General features: G+C 53.3%; 1 protein-coding gene across 3 annotated transcripts in view; it reads left to right on the top strand.

Moving 5' to 3' along the window:
* The window catches only part of TSPAN18 (tetraspanin 18), a 177,850-nt gene that overhangs the window by 148,194 nt on the left and 3,693 nt on the right, over positions 1-25,963 (top strand). For all 3 annotated transcript variants that reach the window (XM_033119992.1, XM_033119991.1, XM_033119993.1), the window contains 7 exons: positions 6,494-6,576; positions 10,778-10,850; positions 13,258-13,452; positions 20,620-20,694; positions 21,861-21,959; positions 22,499-22,681; positions 25,526-25,609. In XM_033119992.1, coding sequence (XP_032975883.1) covers positions 10,788-10,850; positions 13,258-13,452; positions 20,620-20,694; positions 21,861-21,959; positions 22,499-22,681; positions 25,526-25,609 — 699 coding nt within the window. In that variant the 5' untranslated portion in view covers positions 6,494-6,576; positions 10,778-10,787. The remainder of the gene's footprint in view (positions 1-6,493; positions 6,577-10,777; positions 10,851-13,257; positions 13,453-20,619; positions 20,695-21,860; positions 21,960-22,498; positions 22,682-25,525; positions 25,610-25,963) is intronic.

Genomic DNA, 25,963 nt, shown 5'->3' with positions numbered 1-25,963 from the left:
GCTTTGGGAGCTGTAAAGCAGAGTATTGATGGAAAGAGTTGTGTGGTGATTAATGTAAAGCAGGAGGGAATTTGGTTAGATGCCAGGAAGAACTTCCCTACTTAAGCAGGAGATGTCAGAATGAGGTTGCGGGGTTTGTCCTCCTTCCTGAAGATCTTTAAGAATAAAATCAGATTGGTTTGCCCGTTTAGAATATTCTTGATGTTGGCAGAGGCATTGGACAAATGACTTTTTAATCTTTTTCATGACGCTATAGTTAGTTCAATCAAACAGGAAAGTGATCAGTGGCCATATCTGTGTGTGGGTGTGTGTGTGTGTGCGTGTGTGCGTGTGTGCATGCTTCCATGTGTGTACCTATGAGTATGGCTGCATCTGTATGTCTATTTGCATTTGTGTCCGTTTGTATATCTGTGCATTTGTCTGTGTGTATGTATCTGTTTATGTCTCTCTGTGTCTGTGTGTCTGCATGGCTATGTCTGCATAGCTATCTGTGTGGGTTTGTGTGCATGCGTCATGTGTAGAGCAGGTCACTGAAGCCAGACCTCGAGTTGACTCACCTTTATTGCTAAATTGTTGGAAGAATTTCATCGTGCTGTCCTATCCAATTTGGGAGGATGTGAACAAAGCACCAGGGTAAAAAAGGATTTTAAATTTGATTGATTTGTTATTGTTGTTATACAACTATCTAAATTTGGGCCCGGAAGAGCTAGATGAAATGCTGGAGTGGACTGCGAAGGCCTGAATCCAGGGCGCCTGCTTACCTGTTATCTTGGTGTCTTCCTTCCCCTCTTAGGGCCTCAGTTTCCACATCTGTAAGATGGGGTTAACAGAGCCCATCTCACAAGGTTCTTGTGAGGATTCCATGAATTAGCCTTTAGTGTCTGGCCGTAGAAAGGGATTTGTACATGCTAGTCATTACTGTTATTAGCTATAAGCAGTGTTTCTGGCCCTGACTCCTGCTAGATGTAGCAGAAAGAGCACTGACTTTAGAGCCACAGCACCTTGGGTTCAAGTTTGCCTCCCAGTAGCTGTGTCGCCTTGGGGATGTCACTTTCTCTCTCTGATCCCAGTTTTCTCAGCTGTAAATTGGGAAAAATAATAGGCCTGCCTCGTAGGACTATAGTGAGGTTCCAAGGAAATAATGGGAGAACTACCTAGTAGACACTTAAGAGAAAAAGTAAGTTTTCTTTTTCTACCTGCAAACGAGAAATTCCCCCTGGGACCACACTCACCTCTCATTGCCCCCAACAGTGGAATTCTGTGTCTTACCCACTACCTGGATTCCTGGCAGGATCTGTTTTCTCCTGTATGATCTGATGTTATAGAATAAGTACAGCAACAGAAGCCAGGAGCCATGGGCACCCTTCTCTGCGTGGTGTGGATGGCGGGTGGGAGCTGCTCTGGCTGGAGTTAGCAGGCTCCTCCCACCCACCCCCACCCCTCACCCCAGCTCAGACCTGTGCCCTTTCCCCCCAGTTCCCAGGCCCCCTTAATACCCATGAAGCCATTAAATATTTAAATGCAAGCTGTGTGGCAGCCAGGTTGCCCCAGCAACAGCCCTGCATATTTTGGGATGGATTACCAAGTTTTTCAAAGGGCCTCTGGCAACTCCAGGCCCTGAAGGGGGATGAAATGTGGGAAAGGAGAGCTTGCCCGGAGGGAGGGTGAGCTCAGGACTCCCGCTCCCCACCAAGGCATAGAGATGCAGTCGGCAGTGAAATACAACCAGAAGACTCGAGGGTCAGAGAGAAGGAAGGTGTAGCCCAATTTTCAGAATCTGGACTTGAACCCAGGACTCATGTCTGCCCGTTCCTTCTCTTCACCACTTGCTTCTGCCTTGTGGGTGTATTGTCGAATAGCCTGTCAGCCAGCAGGTTTCCCAGTACTTAACAGCAGTGTGCCTTCTGGGGTCTAAATCCCAGAAGGGCCACCGTGGGAGGCCTGTTCCCCTTCTCCGAGCCTCAGTGTCCTTCTGGGTAACTGGGGGATAATTCAGCCCTTGTAGATGATTTTGGAACCGTGCTCAGTGTGGTTCCTGGCACCCGTGAAACAGGAGCAGTTATTATATTGCTAACATTCTGTCTGGTACCCTCGTGTGCCCTGAGCAGACTCAGAGGAAGTGGAAGACGAACCCCAACCCCCTGAGGCTTAGATCTGGTGGGGAGGGTCTGGCAGCAATGGTATGTTCAGGGAGCACATCCCTGCCCCTCCAATGCTGGTGCGAGTGTCCGGCTCCCCGACTGAGAGCCTGAATTGGTCTTCTTGCCCTTCCCCTGGATGCCCACGCCATGTCCCAGAACCTGAGTGTCCCTGCCACAATCCAGGATTTCCCAGGTGTACCTGACTGCATGTGTCCTCCCTGGACCCTGAGAGCCCTCTTGTTTACTTGGGATGCCTGCTTGTGATCTCCTCATACCTACTTTTCCCCAGATCCCCAGGCTGGCGTTCACCAGACTTTCCTGGAGGGCTCAGCCTGGATGAAGAAAGGGTTGGTTTGGCCTCGGGAGGAGGGAGGGTGTCCTCATCTGCCCTCCTTGGCCCCTCCCAGCCCTAAAACTCAGTCCCTCATCCTGCCTCAGCTACGTGCGCTGTTGGGCACCACACTGGACTTGGACTCTGGCGTTCTGTGGCCAGACCCTCTTTCTGACGCACAGAGTGACCTCCACGCTTCTTGCTCATGCCCAAGTTTAAATGGCCCAGGTTACCTTGCCTTCAGCGCCTGGACCATGGCAATTCAACGTCTCTGCAAGAGGATGCAGAGCCTTTGTCCCCAGAGGCCTTAGCAGTTGGGCTGTCTCAGTGCAAAGGCAGGAACAAGGACCCATCGCCCGCCTGCATCTGAGACGAGCACCTTCCATGGCTTGAGTCCAGCCCAGGCCCGTGTGGGGGATGGGAGGCATGGATTGTGTTCACTCTGGGGATCAGCAGGCACAAAGTCTCGAGGCTGCACCTCTGGAGGACAGCCGGGGCCCAACGATGAGGAATCCTGTTTTGTCCCAGCAATTCCTCCAACCTACTGTGTTACTTTGGGCCAGTGACTTCACCTCTCTGAGCCTCAGTTTCCTCGTGTATAAAGCAGGAGTGACCATCTCCTGGGGTGTTTGGAAAGATTCAGTGAGGTAATACGTGTAAAGTGCTCTTGGAAGTCAAAATAAATTAAGATGTCAGCCTTGACTGGTGGGAAAAGCAGCAGTCTGAAAACCAGGAGGTCCTGGCTACAGCCCTGCTTGCTTTGGGCAAGATCCTGCAGCTGCTTGGGCCTCAGCATCCCCGGCGTGAAAAGAGGGCATTGGCGGTATCCTCACTAAGGCCTTCCTTCCTTGGAGATTCTCTGATGGAAGCAGCCCAGGGGAGTTCTGGGTGGGGCAGAGGAAAGGGCCTGTGGAGGGACTGCGCGCCCAGGTACTGGTTCCACTCATGGACCAGAGACAGGGCCTTCCCAGACGCTGCAGATGCTCTCTGCCCCCTGGACATTGGCAATTCATGAGCCCCTGGACGGAGGCTGTCATTTAGGATCCTACTGCATCCACCACAGGCTGCCTGGTACCACTAACCCTCAAGGTGCTGCCCCCAGAAGCCTAATTAGATGTTATCCCCCGCTCAGCTGTGTCCATGTCCCTGTGTCCATGCCATCGCCAGGCATGCCAGGATTTAGGACCAGTTTCTTGTTTACGAGAACATCTGTCTCAGGATGAGGCCCAGCAGGCATAGCCAGCAAGCAAATAAGTCCTCCCCCTCCGCTTTGAACCTGATGGCAAGAATCGCTCTTCTTCTGACCGGCCTCAGCCCCCATCCTGATGACGGAGAACGTGGGTCTTGGAGTCAGACAAACCGGGATGTCAGTTCTGGCTCTGGGACCTTCCTAGCCTGCGGGAGTCTCAGTTTCCTCATCTGTAAAAGGGAACACTGATAATAGCATCTATTTTGCAGAGACTTTTGGAGGATCCAGTAAGATTGTTATAGGTAAACGCGCGTGGCACAATGCCTTGCATTATCATTGGGGCCCAATAAGTGTTGGTCCTGCCCTGTCCTCCCCGCCCCGCCCCCCGCCACGGGCCTCCCCAGCTTCTAGGCTCCAGCATTTGCTTCTCTCTCCTGCCAGCCCTGCCCAGAGCGTTTGGTTGGTGTGGCTGTTAACAGTCCACTCCAAGTACTGGGTTATCGATTCTCACTAGACTTGAGTGAGTCCTTGAGGGAGGGAAGCTCCTGGTTCTGGTCTCTGTGCCTGGGACCAAGCCCAGGGCTGGCACTGGGAGGTGTCTGGCACACGCAGGAAGGAAGCACCTGATGTGTAGCCGCTAAAGTGCTTTCACCTACATCACCTCCTGCAGTTCTCTCAGTGACCCTGGGAGTTAGATCTGAGAATCCCCGCGCCACCCATGAGGAAATGGCCTGGGAGCTGAGAAGGCTGGCCCGAATCTCACAGTTTGACAGGGCAGAGACCCTGCTGGTTGGAACTCAGGTTGCAGGTGAGGCGGCTGGGCTGGCACCCCGAGGCTCTGTCCTGCACCACAGCGCCCTCACCTGGCCGAGGCGCATCCAAGACATTTCTCACTACAGCAGCCGCGATCTACATTTGCTTCCTCTGATGGGGGTTTCGCCATTGCTCATACCCACCTGCCTCCCGTTCTCTCTCTCCAGAAAGCATGGGGCCGGGGACAGTGGAAGCAAAAGGAGTGATTTATGAACTGAGCTGTTCTTCTTCATCAGAGACCCCCTCCTGGGCCCACTCTGTGCAGATGGGAATGAGTCGCCATCTGGGGCAGTGGGAGGGGTGAGGTTAATAAAGCTGTCTGGCCCAGGCAGCGTCTGCAGAGGACAACCCTGGGGCGCTACGTGACCTCGCCTCATCTCTGCCCCTCTCTGGGCCTCAAAGCTCCCATCTGTCAGTGGATGGCAGGATCGGGTCATCCCCCAGAGGCCTCCAGCTGGCACAGGGGAGGATGCTAGCTGGCTCCCTGAGACACTCTGCCCAGTTGCCGGATTCCGGGCAGAGCAGCACCAGGTTGGACTCTTTGGGGACTGAGGCATAGCCCTCCCTCTCTGGTGTCCTCTCTCTGGTGCCACATCCATGACTGGTGTTTTGTCAGGAGCTCTGGTTTAGAATCCAGCAAACTCGGGCCCAAATCACGGCCGTGTCTTACTAACCATGTGAATAAACTCAGGCCAGTTAATTACATTCTCTGAGCCTCAGTTTCCTCATCTGTAAAATGATGTAATAATGGCACCCACCTTCTAAGTGAGGATGAAATGAAAGAATGCAAAAGAAATACTTAGCAGGGTCTGGGAAACACTCAACATTATTAGTTACGATTAGGTTCGGTTATCACAAAACTATAAAAGTCATTTGAATTTGGGGCCATTTAGGAAAAAGGTGTTTCTATGCGTCCTGACCAAGCCCCACACCCCCCTCCACTGATAACTGATGAACAGGGTTTGGGCGTTCAGTTATTTCCAATATATGACCCTGGCAGTAATAGCTCCCCATGAGAATAGTTATAGGTTATAGGTTTCCAGGTGTTTTTACCTCATATCATTTCATTTCACATGTTTCGTATGATGAATTCCTACCATCACCTTTGGCTTCAACACTGAGAATCACAGTGTTCAGAGGAAAACCTAGCGTCTCGGGGAGGGTAGTGATTTTCCACAAGTCTCCAGGGAGCTGGCTAAGGCAGGTGCTTTCCAGGCTTTGCAGAAGCAGTGGTGAGGGAGTGAGCGTTGACTGTCGTGAATGGGAAGGAATCTGAACGGACAGATCCCAGAAATCCCCCCTCGCTCCCCATGGGCATGGCCACCATAGCCCACGTTCTCCGGGGCCTCAGATTTTTCCTGGAACTGTCCTCTAGCCCAGTGTTTGAGCAGGACCTGGCTGGAGAATTCCCCACCAGTGTGGCAGAACAGGACTCTCCATCTGGGCCCATTTGACTGCTGAAACCAAACCTTCCTTTCCATTGCTGGGAGCTGGCTCTCTAAAGGAGCCTTCTGGCAATTCCTTATGCAAAGCTAAGGAACCCTTTCCAGCGTGAAATTTCTCTCTCCTGGGAGTCAGAGTTTCTGGGGAGGGGGGTTGATGGAAAGCGCTCTGCTGGTACTCTCTCTGCTGAGGCATCACTACAGATACCCAGGTCGCATCCAGGTGTGTAGGCCACCCACTCCTATGTCTCCTCCCAGTTCATCAGCCACGTGCAGCATGTCAGCATAGATGTAGCCCATGCCAGACTCTGCAAGTCTCTTGAAGATGTGGTTCCCCACGCAGCCCCAGCAAGGGCACCCAGGAGCTGCCATCTGGGCCAAAGGTGGGCACTCCATGCAGGCCTCCCCGGCTGGAGGGGGCCCAAGTGTTGAAAACTTTTCATTAGCGTTAATGGGCCCAGATTAGCAAGGCACTTGCCCTGAATGTGTTTCTGGAGTGTGGGTTTTCATAAACAGCTTCTTGAACGTCGCTGCTCCTTAATGACTTCCTATAGTAATTGAATATTTTCTCTTATAGGACAAGCTGGGCCAATAAAAGAAATATACAGGAGCCCCTCTGACCAGGAGACTCCGTCTGCTGACGCCTAAAGAACTGCCCAGGTGACACGTCAGCAATTGCCTCCCTCTCTCTCTGTGCCCCCTCGCCCCCCCGACACTGCCCCATCTCCCCCTCAATTCCTTTTAGTCTGTCTCGTCCTGTATCACTTCTTGCTGTCTCTCTCTTTCCCTGTCTTTCTCCTTCAGCCTTTCTCCCTCTTCCTCTCTCTTTCTGACTTGTCTTTGTCTATTTCTCTGATTGCTGACTCTCCATTGTTCCATCTCTACTTTTCCTTTTCCCACCATTCATTCATGTATTCATTCATTCACTCATTCATTCATACAGATATATTAACTGAGGACCCACCATGTGCCAGGGGCTACTCCAGACACTAGAACATGGCAGTGAGCAAAACAGGTCCATATCTTTAGGAAGCCTACCTTCTAAGAAAGGAAGATGCGTGCTACCAAAATAAATAAATAAAACATCAAGTATGTAGTGTATCCACGGACGCTGGCCTGGGCTTCCAGCAACAGGGCTACAGGCTCAGATCCCTCACTAATTGATTTTGTAACTTGGCCAAACCCCCTTTCCCTTTCTCAGCCTCAGTTTTCTCATTTCCAGAGAGAGGGTATCGGGTCAGGTCAGTCCTGGCCTGCCTTTTTATGACCAAGAATTTCTTTAACGTGAAATGCTGGTGACATACGTTATACAAGGGCTAGTTTCTAAATCAGCATTTACCCGAACAGTAGTGTCAAATAAAAGTTTCCCTTAAATCTCTTTAAAGTTCTTAAACACCTGGTTTTGTTATACATGAAACAGTTGGTTGCATCTGGGGGAAAAACACCCATCTGTTAGTCTGGAACCCTCCCTTGGCCAGGTGCGGGGACCCTGTGACAGGCACAGGAGCCATGAGGCCGTGAGGTCTACAGCAGCAGGTCCAGGGCTCCCCCCCATGGCAGATGCCCCCGTGGAAGGGCACCTGGAACCACAGCACCTGAACTGCTTTCCTGTGTGCGGGGGGAATTGAAGTCACACAAAGTCAAGTTCGCCCCCGATGCTGACTCCTACATTTTTATCCCTTTGAGTCCCAAGATTTAAAGGATTTTTATCTACCCAACAGTGCTGCCTTTACCAAGCTATTTATTCAGGATATGTTAAAGTTTCTCCTTAGTTTTTGTACCGCAAAGTCGTACATACCTGGTGGCCCAAGAAACAGGGTCCCCCGTCCTAGGGTGGCTTCATTGCTCTAACACCCAGGACACTTGCCCCTTGAGCCGGCCGGTGGTGAAGACATGATTTCCACGATGTTATCTGATAACCTGAAAATACTTTTAGGAGATGGCTCGTCTCAGGGAACCCAGTTTGAGGACCACTGTGCACACTCATTCTCCAGGCTCAGAAACCCTCCTTATCCGAGTCCTGCCCTCTTCTGACACAGAGAATGACAGCTCACGGAGATGCTTAGTGTCTGGGAGAGCAGGTAGAAGAGCCGCCTCGTGGCTGGGCAGCAGGGAGGAAAGAAGGGCCCGGGCCGCAGCGTGTCAGGTGTGGCATGAGGGGCTCTACACGTATGATCATTTAATCCTCAGTCCACACAGTTTGCTGAGGGGCGTCTGCATTCCCAGCTCCGTTCTGCAGACATGAAAGCACAGGTCCAAAGAGGTTATGTGATTCGTCCAAGTTCACAAGCCTCGAGGGTGGGAGAGCTGAGTCCAGCCTGACCCTGCAGCCCCCACCCACACTGATACTCTCCCCTCAGGGTCCCTGTTGGCTCCCCAGAATGCAGACGCCTCAGTGGGCCTTTCACTTGTGGCCCCAGGGAGGGCAGCATTTCCATAGAGCAGAAAGGCCCCTGTCTTTTGCATAAGTGCTTTTTGAACATCTTTTCTGAGGAACAGCAAAGCCCTTAGACCTCATGGGCTCAGGTGTCTTCTCAGCCCACCTTCCAGAGATTGTCTATGTTCCCACTCTCTTTAGAGGTAAATTGGGGGGATGGTGATGCTACTTCCAAAAGGCTCTGTGGATGGGTGGAACTAACAGCCAGATCCAGCTAGGGGTTGGAGATTCCATGTGTCTGTCACTCTTGTCTGGCCAATTGGCTATAGAGATGTGTCCTCATGATCAGAAGTCCTTCCTGGGGAGTGGAGCAGGCAGGCATTGGTCTTTGACTTCAGCCTGGTGGTGGATGATGGCCCAGGGGGCTGTTTCCCTTGGACAGTGGGAAATAAATTGGCATAGTAGGTGTGAAGACAGGCCTGAATTTTGGAGGATGGATGAATGGGGCAAGGAATTAGCATTCATTGAAAATGATTCTTAAGAGTTGTGGCTCCGGGTTAAGACAGACCTGGGTTCAAATCCTAGCTCCGGCACTTCCATGTTGTGTGATCTTGGACAAGTGATTCTACCTCTCTGAGCCTCAATTCTCTCACCTAAAAAATGGAGATGACATTACCTGGAGCTTTATGAGGAATGAATGAGATTGTGCATGTTTCTTGCCACGCAGTAAGAACTCAAGGTATATGCCAGCTGTTACTCGCTGTAGCTGTTGTTACCTGCCACGTGCCAAGCTCTGGGCTCAGTATTTTCCATGCATTATCGGGAATGCGTTATTTTTATACTAATTTTAAAGACAAGGAAACTCAGAGGCATGCAGTTCAGGAACTTGCCCCAGGCCACCAGCTAAGCCTGCCAGAGCCAGGATTTAATCCTCTGTCAAGCACCAAAGGCCTCTTTCCTGTTGCCCATCCTGTCCTGGAGCTGGCACCGGGCTTCTGTATCTCCATTCGCCCTCGGGCTCACATCATCTTCTTTTCTACCTGCCTCACTTTTGAGGTGGTTGGAGGCTCTTCCCAGAAGACACGTATCCTTTTATTGCATTTGTCTGGGAGCCTAGTTCTCCATAAACTGCGCATTCAATGTAATCGCTAATGAATGTTGGACAGAATAAATACAGGTAGCCTGCTCATGAGCTGCCATATTTATTATGCCCCTTAATAGCTCAATAGCCAGCGTCCACTGAAAGCTGGATCCTGCCCTAGGGAGCAGCTTTGTCCGGGTGGGCAGAGAGGAAGGACGCTAGAGGCCAGCCGCCTGCAGACTTCTCGGCATCTCACCAGGGCAGCTCCTTCCGCCCTCCAAAGGCCCGTCCAAATCCGAGTGTGACAGAGGAAGGACTTGGTGAGCACTGGCATGGGCCAATCAGAAGAGCTGCTGGCTAGACAGCAGGCCCGCCACACCCCTGGGTTCCCACTAAATCTCAGCCCTCCCACTGCCCACCAGGAGGTCGGGGCCTGGTTGGGGTAGACCCTCCAACCTGGTCCTGCCCATTGCCTTCCCAGGGGTGTCTTGAAGAAAGTGTGAAAACATTAGATATTGAATGTGAACATGACTTGTGCATCTTAAGGTCTGACTTGTGATAGCAGATGCTGTCTGCTTTCCCCAGGGACGCGGAAGGGCTGAGTCTCGTGGGCTTCGAGCCCCAGTGCCTGGCATCCCATCGATGCGCAATAGATGTTGTCAGAATAGAATTGTATTCAGTGACTCGCTATCGCACACTTTCGGGTAGGGACAGGGAAGGCTCCTGGGGCAGGTGGGATGCTGAAGGTAGTCACGCCATGGGCTGGGTCTGACCCCAGGAGTAGGTCTTGAGCCTCCAGCTAGGTGGCCCCCACCTCTTGTCCCTGCAGCATCCCTCCACTGAGCAGTCCTGTAGGCTAGAGGGCTTGTACAGTTTTGGGAAGTTTTTCAGGCCCAGATTCTAATCCTCATTTATGACCTTGGCAAATCCCTTAAGGCCCTGAGCCTCAGTTCGTCACCTACCAAATGGAAGGTTGACCTCCATATAACAAGCTAGTTATATCATCATGTAGCATCGTTGCGCCATTGCCACATGCTGAACATCTTGCTAAGCATGTCACTGCATTATTTCAGTTAATCCTCCCAAGACCGCTTGGGAGGAAGCTTCTGTTTTTAATCTCCATTTTCAAGTTGGAGAGAGCAAGATTCAGAGAGGTAGAGTAATTTGCCCAAGGCTACACAGCAAATGAATGGTAGAGACAAGCTTGAAGCCAAGTGGGATGGCTCCCAAGTTCTCACCCCTAACCCTGGCCCCACAGGGCAAATAAAGCACCTTCCTTGGAAGAGGAAGTTGTCAGCCTCCCACTTCCCCCACCCAGTGCAAGGGCAGGCTGGCTGCTGAGATCCCCCCGCCATGGGTGGGGTCCCCCAGTGGGGAGACTGAGGAACCTTGCTTTGTTTTAGGCGGAGCACCATGGAAGGCGACTGTCTGAGCTGCATGAAGTATCTGATGTTTGTTTTCAATTTCTTCATATTTGTAAGTATGCCTGGAACATGTCTGGGGTCTTTCTAGGCCTTTGCTGCATGGGCAGAACGACCTGCTGCTTGGAAAGAGTCCCACTGGACTGAATCCCAAGGGTGGGAACAGGGGCCAGTGCTAGAAGCAGATCTACCTGAAGGGGAGGCCCCCAGCAGTGCCCACCCCACTCCCAAGAGCCCACTGTCCTAGGACAGACATTTTGCACGGACCCTGGGATGGTTCAGCTTCTCTGACAAAGGATGAGAGCCTCAGTCCCGGCCACTGTCTTGGGATCTGAGCCCTGGTGGGGATTAGGGGAGAAGAAGGAGATGGAGGTGATCAGAGGGCAGAAGATGGAGCCTCACCCAGCCCTGACACACACACCTCCCGCAGTGCATTAGAGACATCAGAGCTGGAGGGGCAACTTAATGGAATTAGAAACCTCTCTGGGACTAGGAGACGGGGACTCAAAGCCCAGCTCTGCATCTTACCAGCTGTGTGATTGGAAACACAGTTCCCCTCTCTGAAGCTTAGTATCTTCATCCCTTAATTACCTACCTCAACAGGTTTTTGGGTTTTTTGGGGAAACTAAGCAAGATTAGGAAGTGCCTGCCATGTGTCAACACTGAATAGCTTAGCTCCCTCCCCATCCAATGTATGGATTCTGTCCACGAGGGACAGAGCCCTGCAGGTGACCAGCCCAGCACCCTACAGCATAGCCCACCTGCCGGCAGCCCCCCGCGGGCTCTGCTCAGGCCTATGGCCTTTCCCAGGAGAGCCACACTCCTGGTGTCTTGAGCCCCTGAAGGCTTTCTGCACCCCACCTCCACCTTTGAACTTAGTGCAGCCAAGACTTGGATGAATAAACGTCTCCTAATGTCCTCTGGGGTAGGGTCACTGTGAAAAAGAGGCCCCTTTCTGGTCAAGACTGACTGTGTGTCTCTATTTTTTATACATTTCAGCAACTCTCCTCGATTTCTTCCCCTGCCCCATAATTCGAAAGAGCAGGGAGCCCTACAGACTTGAATTCTAGACCCAGCTTCCAAGCTGGGTGACCTCTGGCAAGCCCGTGTTCCCACCTGCACTGGGCAGGGTCACCTGGGCAGCTCAATCCATGCCCAAGCCCTCCTTGAAGCACACAATTCTTGAACCCCAAAACCTCCAACAGCCATGAGGAAGGGCACAGGTTTGACTGGATATGGGTAGGGAGACTGAGGACAGAGGCACTACACAGCAGAGGGCAAAAAGGTAGCCTCTGTCACCAGCTGTCCCTGTTGGTCTTCCCTTTCTCTTTCCCCAGCTGCCAGGTCCCTCAGATTTCTGGGGGACTTCCTTTGCCCCAGCTGCACTTCCAACATCATCTCTTGCCGCAAGTCATTCCAGCTCTTCCCCCCAGTTTGCAGACCCCTCCCAGCCAAGCCACAGCCCATCAGTTCGCTCTTAGCCACCATCTGTCATTCCTCAGGTCACCACACAGGGACATCAAACACTTCACAGCCTTTCACATCCAGTGATGACAAACTGGCTGTCCTGAAACATGTTGATCCACTTCCAATACCCGTCTGTGCCCAGGACAAAGGGAACAGATATTTATTGAAATTGGCTAAGTACCTTCCCATCCATCCTGTCCTTTTTTCCTCCGGACCACCTTGGGAGATAGGAATTTGTATCTTCTTTTAATCTCCAGGAAGCTAAGGCTCAGAGAGGTTAGGCCACTCCCCAAGGTCTCGGAGCTAATAAATGGCACAGCCCTTTCTCTGGTTTAAGCTGCCTCTCTCTAAAGACGAGTAAGGCATGGAGAGATGGACCATGCAGATGAAAATATAAACAAGAAGGCTTTAGAGGGACGGAGTTGAGAGTGGGGAGCCCAACCTGATTGAGAGCTCCTGTTGGGGACCGAAGGGCTGGCGTTTGTCTGCATTTTCCCGCCCCCAGCGGGGTGCAGACACAGCATAGGTGTCAGTGCATGTTCATGGAGTTTGCTGAGTGTCCTTGCAGCAGGAGTCATAGAGGCCCAGGATTCGGTCCCCGCTCTGCCTCCAACTTGCTGTGTGACCTTCAGCAAGTCGTTGGCCCCCTCTGGGGCTCAGCGTGGAATCCGAGGGTTGGACTCGATGACCTCATTATCCTGCAGCTCTGACATTTCAGGAGAATCTAAAAGTGTCAAAGAAACTCGACATGATATGGCTCTCAGCAGGCCCCGGGGCGGGGTGGGGTGGCATGGCTCAGAAATCGGGTTTAAATGATGCATGCTGCACTGAAGATCAGAGTAAGTAGGAAATTTCGAAGCAGTGCCGGGACACGGGCTCCTGCAGCAAAGGAGTTCCTGCTCAGCTCACTGGGGCGCGCGCGCACGTGTGTGTATGTGGCGTCTAACCTCCCTGTCTGCCTGTTTCTCCTCCCTCCCTCCTGGACCTGGGAGCAGCTGGGCGGGGCCTGCCTGCTAGGCCTCGGCATCTGGGTCCTGGTGGACCCCACCGGCTTCCGAGAGATTGTGGCTGCCAATCCCCTGCTCATCACGGGCGCCTACATCCTCCTGGCCATGGGAGGCCTGCTCTTCCTGCTCGGCTTCCTGGGCTGCTGTGGGGCTGTCCGTGAGAACAAGTGTCTGCTGCTGTTTGTGAGTATATCCATCCCCCACCCCACCCACGGGCACCCTGGGGCAGGAGGCCGAGGCCCCTGTGCCTACACTGCAGGAGGCTCACACTGCGGTCTGAGCCAAGTAAGAGGCCCTCCCGGAGTGGAAAGGCCACCAAGGTTTCCCATTGGCATTTGCGGCCCCCACTTCTGGAACCTGCTCTTTGCGCTGGGTCCGTGCCTCTTCTGCGGGCCAGCTGCCCCCAGGTGGAGAGTGGCCTTGGCCTCCAGGTCTGAATAGGCAAGCGTCTCCAAGACATGGTCAATTGAGAACCTTGACTGTGATGTTTTTTCTATTGCTTGTTTTTCAGAATTCAAATTTATAATAACTCCTCTGTGAAAGAGCCGAGATAGCTGTGGGAGAAATCATTCACTTTTTGAGTTTCCAGTTCTAAAATAGGAATGATATGATCTCTGAAGTCCCTTTATTTATGCAATAAATAGTCCTTCAACTGCTACTACCAGCCACTAGGTGCTGAAGCTTCATCGGGGGCCAAGAGTGGTCATGCCCTCCCCCTGGAACAGGCCTGGGGTGGCATTGGGCCCAGGCGGATGGGCTGGGCAGCAGGCAGCCTGCATTTGAGTGTGCGCCCTGCTCTGCCCCTAACTAACAGTGTGACTCCTGTCTAGCTTCTTAACCTGTCTGAGGCTTCGTGTCCTTGCTTGTTAAGCGAGGAGCCGACCAGCTTAGCTGTCGGTGGGAGCCAAACGGAATAACGAGTAGATGCTCTGTTTCTCTAGTCTGTTGCATTCCCATGAGCTGTGGTCCTTTGGGCCTCTGCTGACCTTCCTGGCCGTGGTGGATGGGTCTTCTTTCCCTATGGGATCCTGTGTCCCCAGGGCTAGGAGAACTTGTGGGTTGATCCCGGCCCTGCTATGGGGTATGTTAAAAACAGCCCTGTTGAGAAGAGTGTGTTTGGATGGGTGGGGTGGGAGTTAAGCAAGAGAGAGATCTGGGCTGGTCAGCGGGAGGAGGACGTCCTTGCAAGCAGTCCGTCCGCTCCTGCCCATGAGCCGGCTCCGGGTACTTCGGGAAGTAGAGATCTGGCACAAGGCCTGCGCCTCAGATGAGAACACACTGTCGGGCCTCCATCTGTGTTCCAGTGAGATGCCCCACATCGCAGAGAGAAAGTGAAATCTGCTGTGAAATGTGTGACACAGGAGCCTAGGGTCCCTTTGGCCTTCAGCAGCATAAACGGTGCAAACTTTTCCTTTGGAGAGAAACAAAGAAACTTGTGGGTGCCCCCTGGTGGAAAGCTCTCTACAGTGTCGGATGGTGCAGGGGCAAGTCTGGGCTTGGCATGACTAAAAGGAGCTGGGTATGGTCCCAGGACACACCGAACCTCCCCTTTCGCCCACCGCACCGCGGCCCCCAGGGCTCATTCATTGTTAATGGGCTCAGCTCTGAAGCCAAGACAGGAAGCCAAGCCGGGGCTCTGGGCTGGGGAGGCATCCAGCTAAGTGGCTCCCTCTGAGCCTGCCAGCTGGATGAGGACATCACTCTCCTCAGTGCTGAGAAGACCGAGGCCCAGGATGAGGTTTGCCCCAAGTCCCCCAGGGGAGAGTTAAGTCCCGGCCGTGGCCGGTCCAGCCCACCAAACCTTAAAGAAGCCCCTTCCCGTCCCTATCTTTTGCTGCCTTTTTTCCTCCCTTTTGTATCTCTTCAGTCTTATCTCTCTGCTTCCTTTCCTCATCCCTCTCCTGAATGTTCCTTGCCGCTGTCCTGTCTCCCTTCACCTATGTTCCCTCCTCTCTCCCTCCCCTCTCTGATGCCCGGAACATACAAGCTTGCGGTCACAGTACGGATCAAAGGCAGGGGACACTTGGCCCAGGTCTCCTGTCTCTCAGACCAGGGCTGGCCCAGGGCTCCTCACCTGGAATGGACTCATGTGGTCCAAAATTCACCTAAAACTATGTGTAAAATATTATCTCAGGGCCTGCATGTGTGTGTGTGCCTGTACATGTGTGTTGTGTGTGTACTGTGTTTACCCAAAAATAAGACCTAGCCAGACAATCAGCTCTAATGCATCTTTTGGAGCAAAAATTAATATAAGACTTGGTATTATATTATATTATATTACACTAGACCTAGTCTTATAATAAAATAAGACCAGGTCTTATATTAATTTTTGCTCCAAAAGATACATTAGAGCTGATTGTCCGGCTAGGTCTTATTTTCCGGGAAACAAGGTGTGTGTGTATATTGTGTGCACATGTGTGTTTGTGGAGGAAGACAACACAGCTTCTGGAAGGTTTTCAAAAAGATTCATGCCCTAAAAAATGAAAAGAAGCACTTCCTCTTCCAACCTGGACCTGCCCATGTGGTGGTTCCATTTGAAGAGGGGCAGTGAGTCTCAGCCCTGAGACACTGGGGACCTTAGAGAAGCTGAGACGGCTTCCTCAACCTGCGGAGAGGAAGGGAAGACTTGTATTGACAGGGGCCGAGAGGGAGCAACTTGAGCCTCCTCGGGAACCTGGCTCAAAGACCTGCAGAAAAAGAAGGTCTGGAGATGGGGGTAACTGAGCACCTCCTTCCCCCTGCTCTGAGGCTAAAACCCACCGGGTCCCAGGGACCTTTATGTAGCCCAGGGACAATGAGCCTAATGACCACATCCCCTAATAATCAATTTTTCTAAAGATCCATTTTTCAAACACTCCTGTTGATCAATTTTACAGCATTTTCACGTACAACAGGATAACTTCAGCCTCTTATTGACATTTTGTGGCATCTCTTTTTCCTGGTTGCTTACCTCTGAGTAGTTCAAGGAATTTTTTTGGCCCATTTATTGGATTCAAAATTGTAAAATATTTTATGACAAAGGCATGCTAAATTGGAAAAGAGAACAGCAAAAAAGAGAAGACTATATTTAAAAGAGATAAATGCGCTAAATTGCACGTGAAGTATGTAAATTTAGTAGATATTTATTAGAAATGAGAACTGAAAGCAGATGTCCTGTAGGAAGATGGGTTAGCAATGTCTGGAAACACTCACCAATAGACACAATAGCAGTTTCCACCCCTTTGTTAATTTCCCCATCCTATGCAAAGTGCTGTAAGTTTGATGCTCAGACACTGGCAAATGTGTCTGTAGGCAGATGGAATGAGGTTAGATGAACCCAAGCAAACAAACCCTGGGAAAGGTCCCGATTAGGGGAAGTGCCAGGAAATATCAGGACGAGTCCTGTGGCTGGTTCCAGGGGGATCCCCTCCAAATAACCAGTGGTAACCCTGTTAAGCAGAAGGAGATCATTTCAGGCTGGAGAACACGAGTTGGCAAAAGTGACACTGTTATGTTGGCATCACAGCCCAGCACTTTCCTTCAGGTGACTCATACACCCACTCAAGTCACCTCAGGTCCCTGTGCTTGGTGAAACCCTACTCCAGGCGGGAGTAATGGCAAGGAGGTCTGCAGACTCCCCTTCCTCTGGGGCGGCCTGCTTTCCCTGTCAATGAGTTATCAGGTTCATCCTTTAATTTTGTCTCATGAATCTTCTGCATTTCATCTCATGAATTGCATTTCTTAAATTATGAATCTTGACTCAACATAAGCTCTATAAGGATGGGAACCATATCTGTCTTGTGTATATTTGTTTACCAGTACCTAGTACAGTGCCTGGCACAGTTGGTGCTCAGTAAACAGTCCTGGAATGGGTTTTGAAGTCAGAAAAGCTTGGCTCTATTCCCTGCTCTGCCACTTCCTGGCTGTGTGACCTGGAGCTGGTTACTTAACTTCTCTGAACCTCAGATTTCTCCTCCATAAAATGAAGATAATACCTCCTTCCGAGACATAGTGTTGTTATCATGTTTCAGTGAGAAAATGTGCATGCATCTTGCTTTGCTCTGTTTCTGGCACATGTGAGCACTTCATAAATAGGAAATTAAAAAGGACTGGTGTTGCTCCACAGGAGACCCTACACGGCATGTGAAAGTCTTAAGACCCGGAGGCCCTTATAAGTGTCAAGGTAACTTGGTGTTAAGAGGCTGTGTTCCGGAATCAGAGTTCCCGTGTTTATCCCAGGTGTACAACCTACCTGCTGGGCCATGCTGCCCCTCTCAGGGTCCCAATTTTCCCATCAGTAAAATGGGGGTGTTGATAACCGCAGCTGCTTCTCCAGGCTGCCGAGAACGTTCAGTGAAACGATCCACGTGAGCCTCACAGTACCTAGGTAGTAAGCGCTCAGTAGATGGTAGATGTCGTTATTTTTCCAGAGATTGCCCATGCCAGCACTTGTCTTCAGGAAGGCCATGCTTCTTCTTGGTTCAGAGCCACCATCTGAGCAGCTCTTGCATGGTGACAGCCTGTGCACAGCACTTCTCCTGCCTCGTCTCACTGAAGCTGTGCTAAGACCTCCTGGATAATGCACACATGCTCCCAGGGTGACGAGCACGCGGAGTGCCCGAGGCTGGAGCTCAGTCTCATCCATACTTTATAACTGTCTAAGCCACAATCGATAGCCAGAGCGAGCTGAATCACATCACCAAGGAGGGAGACCATTTCTGAGGCCACTATTCACGAGCTTAAGGACTGTCAGCAACTCCACCGAGAGGGCACAGGGCAGGGAGGGGCCCCCGTGGGAAACAGAACCGGTGGACCATCCATCACCAGCCAAATGGAAGTGCCAGGAGCCCTGCCAGGGGCCTCCATCACTGTCGGGGGAAGGAAGGCCACAGAGGTAGAGAACACATCACTCAGCCCAAGGACCAACCAGTGCGTGAGGGAGGGAATTGTGGGGCCAGTGGAATGGATGGCAGGCGTTGTGGCCAGGGGCACAGGACGCGCTCTGTCACAGTACCCTCTGGTTGGGAATCTCTGCCACCTTGACCTCAGCCCAAGGTCACCTCACACAGCTGACCCCAGCAAGGCCGCCACTGACCTGTCGGAAGCAGACCCCCAGCATTCAGCAGAGCTCAGTCCTGAACCATGCTTCTCTGCAGGGAGGTGGCATGGCACTCTGAAAGGAGCTGGATTCAGACGAAAGGATTTGCTCTGAAATGTCTGAGCTGCCCACCTTTGGAGTAGTCATGCCCTCCCGTGGCTTGTTTCATCCATTGTGGAAATAGAGAACTAACAGAAAGGAGAAGAGATAGGCTCGACTGCTGAGGAAAGCCTCTTGGAGGCGCGAACCCGTGCTGGAGCCAGCTTGAACCTAGTGAGAGCCCCGTGGCCGAAGATGGCAATTTGGGATGTGGAGTGACAAATCGATGCTTTGTGCTGGCTGATCTGTTTCAGCCAGGGCTTCTCCATGGGTTTGGGCATTTAAACAAGAAAACAAAACTGTTAGGCAATGTCTTAGGTCTGTGTCCTGGGCAGATCAGCTCGAAATCCATCCTGAGGGTCTCCCCAAAAGTGGTCTGTAACCCAAGAGGTTTGGAGGAATCTTGGGACCTCTATGGGGCAGCCGCTGTTCAAGCTAAAAAGTCAGGCAGGTAACATGACGGGGTCTTCCCAGAGTGGGGATAAAGTGGCAGACACCTTCTGGCAGGAAGATACACCAGGGACGTTAACCAGCAGCGCCTGAGAGCGGTTGTGAGGAAAGCAGCACACAGTGTGTCACTGGGGCCAGGCTGTGGGAGCTCGTGGAAGAGCTTGCATGAGCTGGCTTCTGCGCTCCTCCTGTATTCGTAAGAGCCTCAATGACAAGCTTTGCTCAGCCCCCTTCATGACACACAGAGCACTTTCTCATCCATTACTTCATTATTCCCCACCGGGACCCCAGAAGTGGGTGTTATCGTTGTCATTTCATTGACAAGGAACCTGAAGCTGAAAGCATTGGAGTGATTGTCCCAAGTCACACAAAGCAAGGCAAGGTGGGCTGAGGTGTCCTGACACTAGGCCCAGAACCCTTTGCCTCCTTTCAGCCAGGCACATCCAGTGCAGCCTGCTGGGGTCAGCTGTGTGAGGTGACCTTGGGCTGAGGTCAAGGTGGGCAGAGATTCCCAACCAGAGGGTACTGTGACAGAGGCAGCTGGCTGAGGTGGCTGGGACAGTGTATAAGAACCTGGCTCCGTGTGCACTGGGGATTTAGTCCTCTGCTGGTGGTCTCAAGTAGGGTGACAACTCTGGGATTATCGCACACTGCACATGCCAAGGCCCCCAGCAATGCTAAATAGTGAAGACACAGCCATTTCCTCTCTCTTCTGCCGATAGCTCTCAGCCCAAAACAGTGCCCGGGACGACCAGGGCCTGATCTGTAGCAGACAGCAAGGTCATGATGGCAAATCGGTCACTCATGGATTCATTCATTCATCTGGTTGCCATGAACCAACGTCCTGGGCATTGGGAATAGCATCTGAGTGACAGCCTCCATGCTTAAGTTAGAGAAGCAGTGGGGACACAGCAGCTGGGATGACGGACATCTCTATGGGGCACCCTGACGTGGGGAAGCCAGGAAATTCTTCTCCCCAGGAGAGCGGCTGGGGCGAAACCTGATTTGGAAAAGGAGGAGCTGGCTGGTGAGGAAGGAGGGGGCCTTCCTGGCAGAGGGAGCATGGTGTGTGAGGGCCCCAAGAGGAGAAGCTTCATGCTTTATTTGGGGAGGCATCAGGAAATGCAGTGAGTGGAGGGGAAGGGGCTATTAGATTCAAAATCCTGGCCCTGGGGGTTTCACATTGTGATAGACACACCAGCTTCCCTCCAATCTTGCTCCTTTGCTGCATCTGGAGGTCACCACCACCTCCCCACTTCCCGAGGGAATGAGAAGCAGCAGCTGGGAGAGGTGGCCTTGGGGCTGGCAGGGCAGGGCAGGCCTACCAGGGGTCCCTAGGGAAGTCATGATTCCCACAGCTTGGACAATCCCCCCGGAGGGGCCCAAACAGGTTTCGACATCCATCTCCTTCTAGGGCTGCCAGGTAGTGTTGTCCAGAGTGTTCACTGCACCAGGGGCCTCATTCAAGGAGTGCCATGGGCACGGAAGACATATTTGTTTACTTTTTCCATATTTGTATTAGAAGATTGTTGACTCCAGAGGTGGATTGCTGGTGTGTTTATGATGGAAAATGCCTGGCTTATGGCAGGGAAGTTCCTTAGCGTTCCAAAATCAATACATTGTGTCAATAGTGTAACAGATGGAAAGGTGCTTCTGGTGAGCGAGTGTCCCCTTCCCCCCTGCCCGCCCTCAGGACTCACGAGCCCACTCCCTTCTCTTTGCAGTTCTTCCTGTTCATTCTGATCATCTTCTTGGCAGAACTCTCGGCGGCCATCCTGGCCTTTATCTTCAGGGAAAATGTACGTACTGGATCCCACGCACCCTGACCCCTGCAATCAGTGGCCGTCATGGCCAAGCTGCCCTCCTCCCCTAGAGTCAGCCTCTCCTCCAGCACTTCCAGCCCAAATTGTGACCCACCATCCCAGGGAGGCCCCGTGGCCCAGAGAAATCCCAGGGAGCTGCTTCTTGCAAGGGCTCTTCCAGAAGGTCAGAGTCGGGGGGCCCGTAAGCGTCTCTGCTTTTCCAAAGCGTCTGATGCAGCCCCACACCTGATTCTGGACTCGGCGATGCCACACTTGTCCAGCGAAGGTCCAGCAAAGGTCACTTCGCAGTCTGAGGATAGTCAGGGAAGCTGTGTGTCCCCCCCTTCCCCCCTTCCTCCGCTCTGGAATGTGAGACATGCAGGAGAACAGGGCAGAGCACTCCTGAATGAGGCCCTGACCGGTATCCAATTTGGGCCACTTGCCCCCACAGGCCATCTTATCCCAGAGGCTCCAGCCACCCTGGCACCAGCTCCCTTCCCTGAGTCTCTAAAAGCCAGGTACCAAACCAAGGTGTCCTAGAAACAGGAGGGGAAGAGAGGCAAGGGGACAGGTCACACCTGCTGGCACAGAAGGGAGCAGGAGTCAGTCAAGTAACCTGTGAGCAGCATGGTGCCCAGACGTTCCCTCTGGGGGTACCACCCAGGGCCCTGCAGCAGGAAGTGCGGTAGTTAGACCTTGGGAGAATATTTTGAGGGTAGGAAATGTTGGATGTGCAAAGACTCCCTGCCCCACATCTTCTTCAGGGCCTGGGCATCCTCTTGGCTCTGTCTGAGGAATAGTTCAGAGTGGAGAGGGTGGCGTGAGGGGCGCCCCCCCGCCCCCCCCCCCCGTAAGCCCTCGCTCGGAGAAGCGCTGCAGGACCCAGCCAGGTTCTCAGTGTGCCCTGGCCTCAGGGTTACTAAGGGGGGTGTGAAGGCTTCAAGCAGGTGATCCCACCACGTGGGGAGGCCACAAGCCTTGGGGCAGGATCAAGGGACCCGCCCCAAGTTGGCAGCTTAGGAGAATGCCAGGAGCCTGGCGCCAGGGCCCTGAGGCCTTCCCTCCCCTCCCCCAAAGCAGGTAGATGGAGAGGCCACGGAGGGGCGGGGGCAGCATCAAGCTGCCAGGTGTGAGTCTCAGCCTCCTTCTCCCTCTGCCTCCAGCTCACCCGTGAATTCTTCACCAAGGAGCTCACCAAGCACTACCAGGGCAACAATGACACAGATGTCTTCTCTGCCACCTGGAACTCGGTCATGATCACAGTGAGTGATACCACCCCCACACCTGTGCCGTGAGCTGTCAGAGCCGTGATTCCCAGTGTAGCAAAAGTCTGGCCTCCCGAGCCCGTCTGCCCACGTGCCTGTGCCAGACATCAATAATCGACCAGGGCACTGGCCTCCGGGTCAATCCATACAGCAGTCCCGGAAGACATGGCCAGTCAGACACGGCCCAAGCTCAGGACAAAACCTGCTCGCCATCTCTGACTTGAATCCATAGGCAATTGTCACTGCCATCAACGACAGAAATCATAGCCACTGTTGATGCAGTACTGACTGAGTGCCAGGTGAGGTAGGAATTGTTAACCACTGCCCTCGTTTTAAAATGAGAGCACTGAAGTCTCAGAGAAACTGAGTAACTTCCTCGGAGTTGCACAGGCAGAGCAGGTGGAGCCAGCCCACACCTGGGTCTTGACTGCGCTCCACCTTTAGAGAGGCTGTCTGTTTACCTGTGCCCCAACCCCTCCCCATGTCCCTGGGGCCAGCTCCCACCCACTAGACCCTTCCCTTTGCTCTCCTCCTAGTTTGGTTGCTGTGGGGTCAACGGGCCTGAAGACTTTAAGTTTGCATCCGTTTTTCGACTCCTGACTTTGGACAGTGAGGAGGTGCCGGAGGCCTGCTGCCGAAGAGAACCCCAGAGTCGGGATGGGGTCCTGCTGAGCAGGGAGGAATGTCTCCTGGGAAGGGACCTGTTCCTGAACAAGCAGGTACCAGGCCTGCTCCCCCAGGCAGGGGGACCTGGGTGGCCAGAGCTGAGTGGGGGGCGCTGTCGCCCCAGAGCGTCTGAAGGCATTCCCGAATCCCATGGGAAAGTTGACCATGGTGTGGGGCTGAATGGGGCTGATGAAGCTCCACCCAGGCCCGAGGTCCAACCAAAGTGGGGAAAAGGTCAGGGTGGCAGGAAGTCCAGCAATGGCACAGGCCAGAGGAGGGGGCATTTTGGCTGGGGCTAAAGGATAAGTAGGAGCTTTCCAGTGTTCCAGGCAGAACACTCCTTGAGCTTCTGATAATGCTGGGTGAGAGCCAGAACCAGAATTACAGCGAGGGCCCCTCCTCAGTCATGCACTCTATTTGGGGGGAAGCTCACATTTGCCATGTGGGAGCACCTCCTGATCCCGAGGGAGCAAGAATTCCCTGACCTGATTCTCCAAGGTCAGGGAAGCTCCTAGACTTCTTTGCTTCTCCTGCAACCCAAGGACTTCATCTACGTCTCGGGAAAACCCTTTCCCTTCCTGCATGTGCCACCTCTGGGGCCCACGGTGAGAGGCCCCCACTGACCAACTCCCCACCCCTCAAGTGTGTGAGAGACCAGCCTAGGTGGGGAGAAAGGGGGAAACGAGGGTGGACTGAGCCTGCACCCACGCCCCTCACTGGATTAGGCCTTTAATGGGGATCTCGGGGGAAAGTTCCAGATGCAGGGGACCCCTCCGGGGACAGGAGACAAGGCCCCAGTTCCTGTGGGGCTCACAGTCTAGTTATTATAGAAGAAGCAGATGACAAACAAGCAGCAAACAAGACAAAATGTGGTCACTTCATGTGGCAATGACTACTAGGAAGGAGGTAAAACCAGATGAGAGGCGAGGAGGGATCAGCGCGGGGGCTCAGGGCCGGCCTCTTAGAGTCCAGGGCAGGGGGCAGTTGAGCTGAGGCCTGATCCTGGCCGTCCGGTGAGGCTCTTTCTAGCCTCAGCTTTGACTTAGGAACTCAGCACCCCGATCCCCTGCACCTGCCCATGTCACGGCAAAGGATTCATGGGGCCCCAAGAGCCACGTTCCTCTGCCCCTCACGGTCCTGCCCTCCTGCATTGGGGGGAAGAGACAAAGAAACGAGGGTCCTGGGATCAGGCCACCCTGGGGGTTCAGGGGGGTCTGCTGTGAGGAGAGGCTGCAGGACATGGGGGGGCGTTCCAGGCTGCGGTGTCAGCCTGGCCTGGGCTGGTAGCCATTGTCACCTTGGCCAGGACACAACTCTCTGGACCTCAGATCCCTTGCACAACAGTAGAGATTGCTGGCTGCCTCCATGCTCCATTCACCCCTTCCTCTTTGGAAAGAGGGGCTTTATTATAAGACCCCCTGACCACCAGGTAAAGGCTGTCCCTTCCATTCTCCCTTGCAGCTAGGCCCTGTGACCAAGTTCTAGCCAAAGGGAGGTGAGCAGAGGTGATTTGTGCAACTGAGTCACGTCCTTAAGAGAAAGCGTTGTGCCTGCCCCCCCACCTTTCCCCCTGGCAGCTGTGGGGACAGCCATCTCGGACCTTGCAGAGGAGGGTGGCCCCCTAGGATGTCAGAACATCAAGAGAGGAGGAGCCTGGGCTACTGACAACTCCACGGCGCAGAGCAGCCACCATGGCTCGGGATTTGACATGAAAGACAAATGAACTTCCAACTTGTTCAAGGAGCTGCTGTGAGGAATGCCTGGTGCCCAGAGCCAAACCTGTATCCTAAGGCCACTTGTGACTTGTTGCAGTAGGCTTTTCATGGGCCCTGGTCCTTCAGGGCTTCTCCTGCCACGCTTCCCATTTCTGATTCATCCTCTGTGATGATGCCTCTTTCCACCTCCTGGGTGTAGCTTTTACACTGGCACTTACCAGACAGGTCCCTAAGCGGCTACATTAGGTCTTCGCAATGACGGTTCCTCCGCGCCTCCTGAGTATGACTGAGATCGACTCCAGGGACTCCTTTTCTGAGACACTCACATCTCTCCTGAGCATCCTCCCCTTTAAAAGCCTCTGCCGAGGAAGTATCTGGTTGTTTTTTTCCTCCAAAGCCCACTTCCCTAAAGCCCGGGATGCGTGTCTGACTTGGCCTTACATCCCATCATAGTCTTGTCAGTGAGCAACACATTTGACTGGAAGTAACTGAAATCCCAGCTAAAGGGACTTATGCAAATACCTTTGTGCCTCGTATACACTCTTCCCCAAGGGCGAAATGGGAACAAGCCCAGAAGGCCCAGCCAAGTTCCGACAGGGTGGCACTGTCCCGTCCATTCCCCCTGCTCTCCCCGCTCCCTCCGAGGGTGTCAGTATCTGGGGCTGCCATTGGCCAGCGCGGTCTTCTTGGTTCAGTCCAGGGACCCAGAGTCTTGGGTGCTCGAGACAGATTGGGCGAGATGAGCAGTGAAGGCCTCAGGTGCCCCCCCCCCCCGACCCCCGCTCAGCTGAGAGGGGCACAGGCATCTTCCTTCTGCTGGACAAGGTCCCCCTGGGTGACGCATGTCAAAGTCACCTTCACGCTCAGGGAAGGATTTACTGTTTCTCCTGTCCCCTTATGTAGAAGGGTGTGTGTGGAGAGAGGACACCTGGAGACATACGGGGTAAATGCCCCCCCACACTCTGTGCTCAGACAAGTCCCACCATCCAGGAGGTGCTCAGGGGGACCCAGAGAGTGAGGATAGGAGTGAGCACAGGGACTGAAGCCTTGCTCCATGCCAGCACTGTCGCCTGAACTTTGGGGCCACACGCCAGTTCCCCGGCTGCACACCCGTCCTGACACTCGCCTGTGAACCCAGACTGTCCCTCTGGCTGTGGCTTCACCTCTGGTCCTTCCCCCCAGGGCTGCTACACGGTGATCCTCAACGCCTTCGAAACCTACGTCTACCTGGCTGGAGCCCTCGCCATCGGGGTGCTGGCCATCGAGGTAAGTGACGGCCCCACTTCTGCGACTCCCCAGAAACAAGGAACACGCAGGGTCTGGGGAAGACCCCCCAGGGCCTGCAATCCCCATCCCACCTCCTCGTCCTTAACCAGGATCCATGAGTCCCCCAGCCCAGGGACTATGGGGTGATAAGCCCTGCCGTGTCTGTCCGCTGTCCGAGTCATTATTGGACTCGGGACACGTCTCAGCAAGTCTCTGGGCAGTGGTGACGAGCAGGGCCTAAGGGTCACTCCCTCATATTCCTCCCACACCCCCATTTCCACCCCTTTCCCACCAAATCCCCACTGTCCGCACCCCAACCCCACCCAAGGTCCAGAGTAAACTCTTGGACGGCTG

The sequence above is a fragment of the Rhinolophus ferrumequinum genome, chromosome 11, assembly GCF_004115265.2.
Source record: "Rhinolophus ferrumequinum isolate MPI-CBG mRhiFer1 chromosome 11, mRhiFer1_v1.p, whole genome shotgun sequence".
NCBI lineage: Eukaryota > Metazoa > Chordata > Mammalia > Chiroptera > Rhinolophidae > Rhinolophus > Rhinolophus ferrumequinum.
The sequence above is the reverse complement of the archived record's forward strand: the minus strand, read 5'-3'. Positions and strand labels throughout refer to the sequence as shown.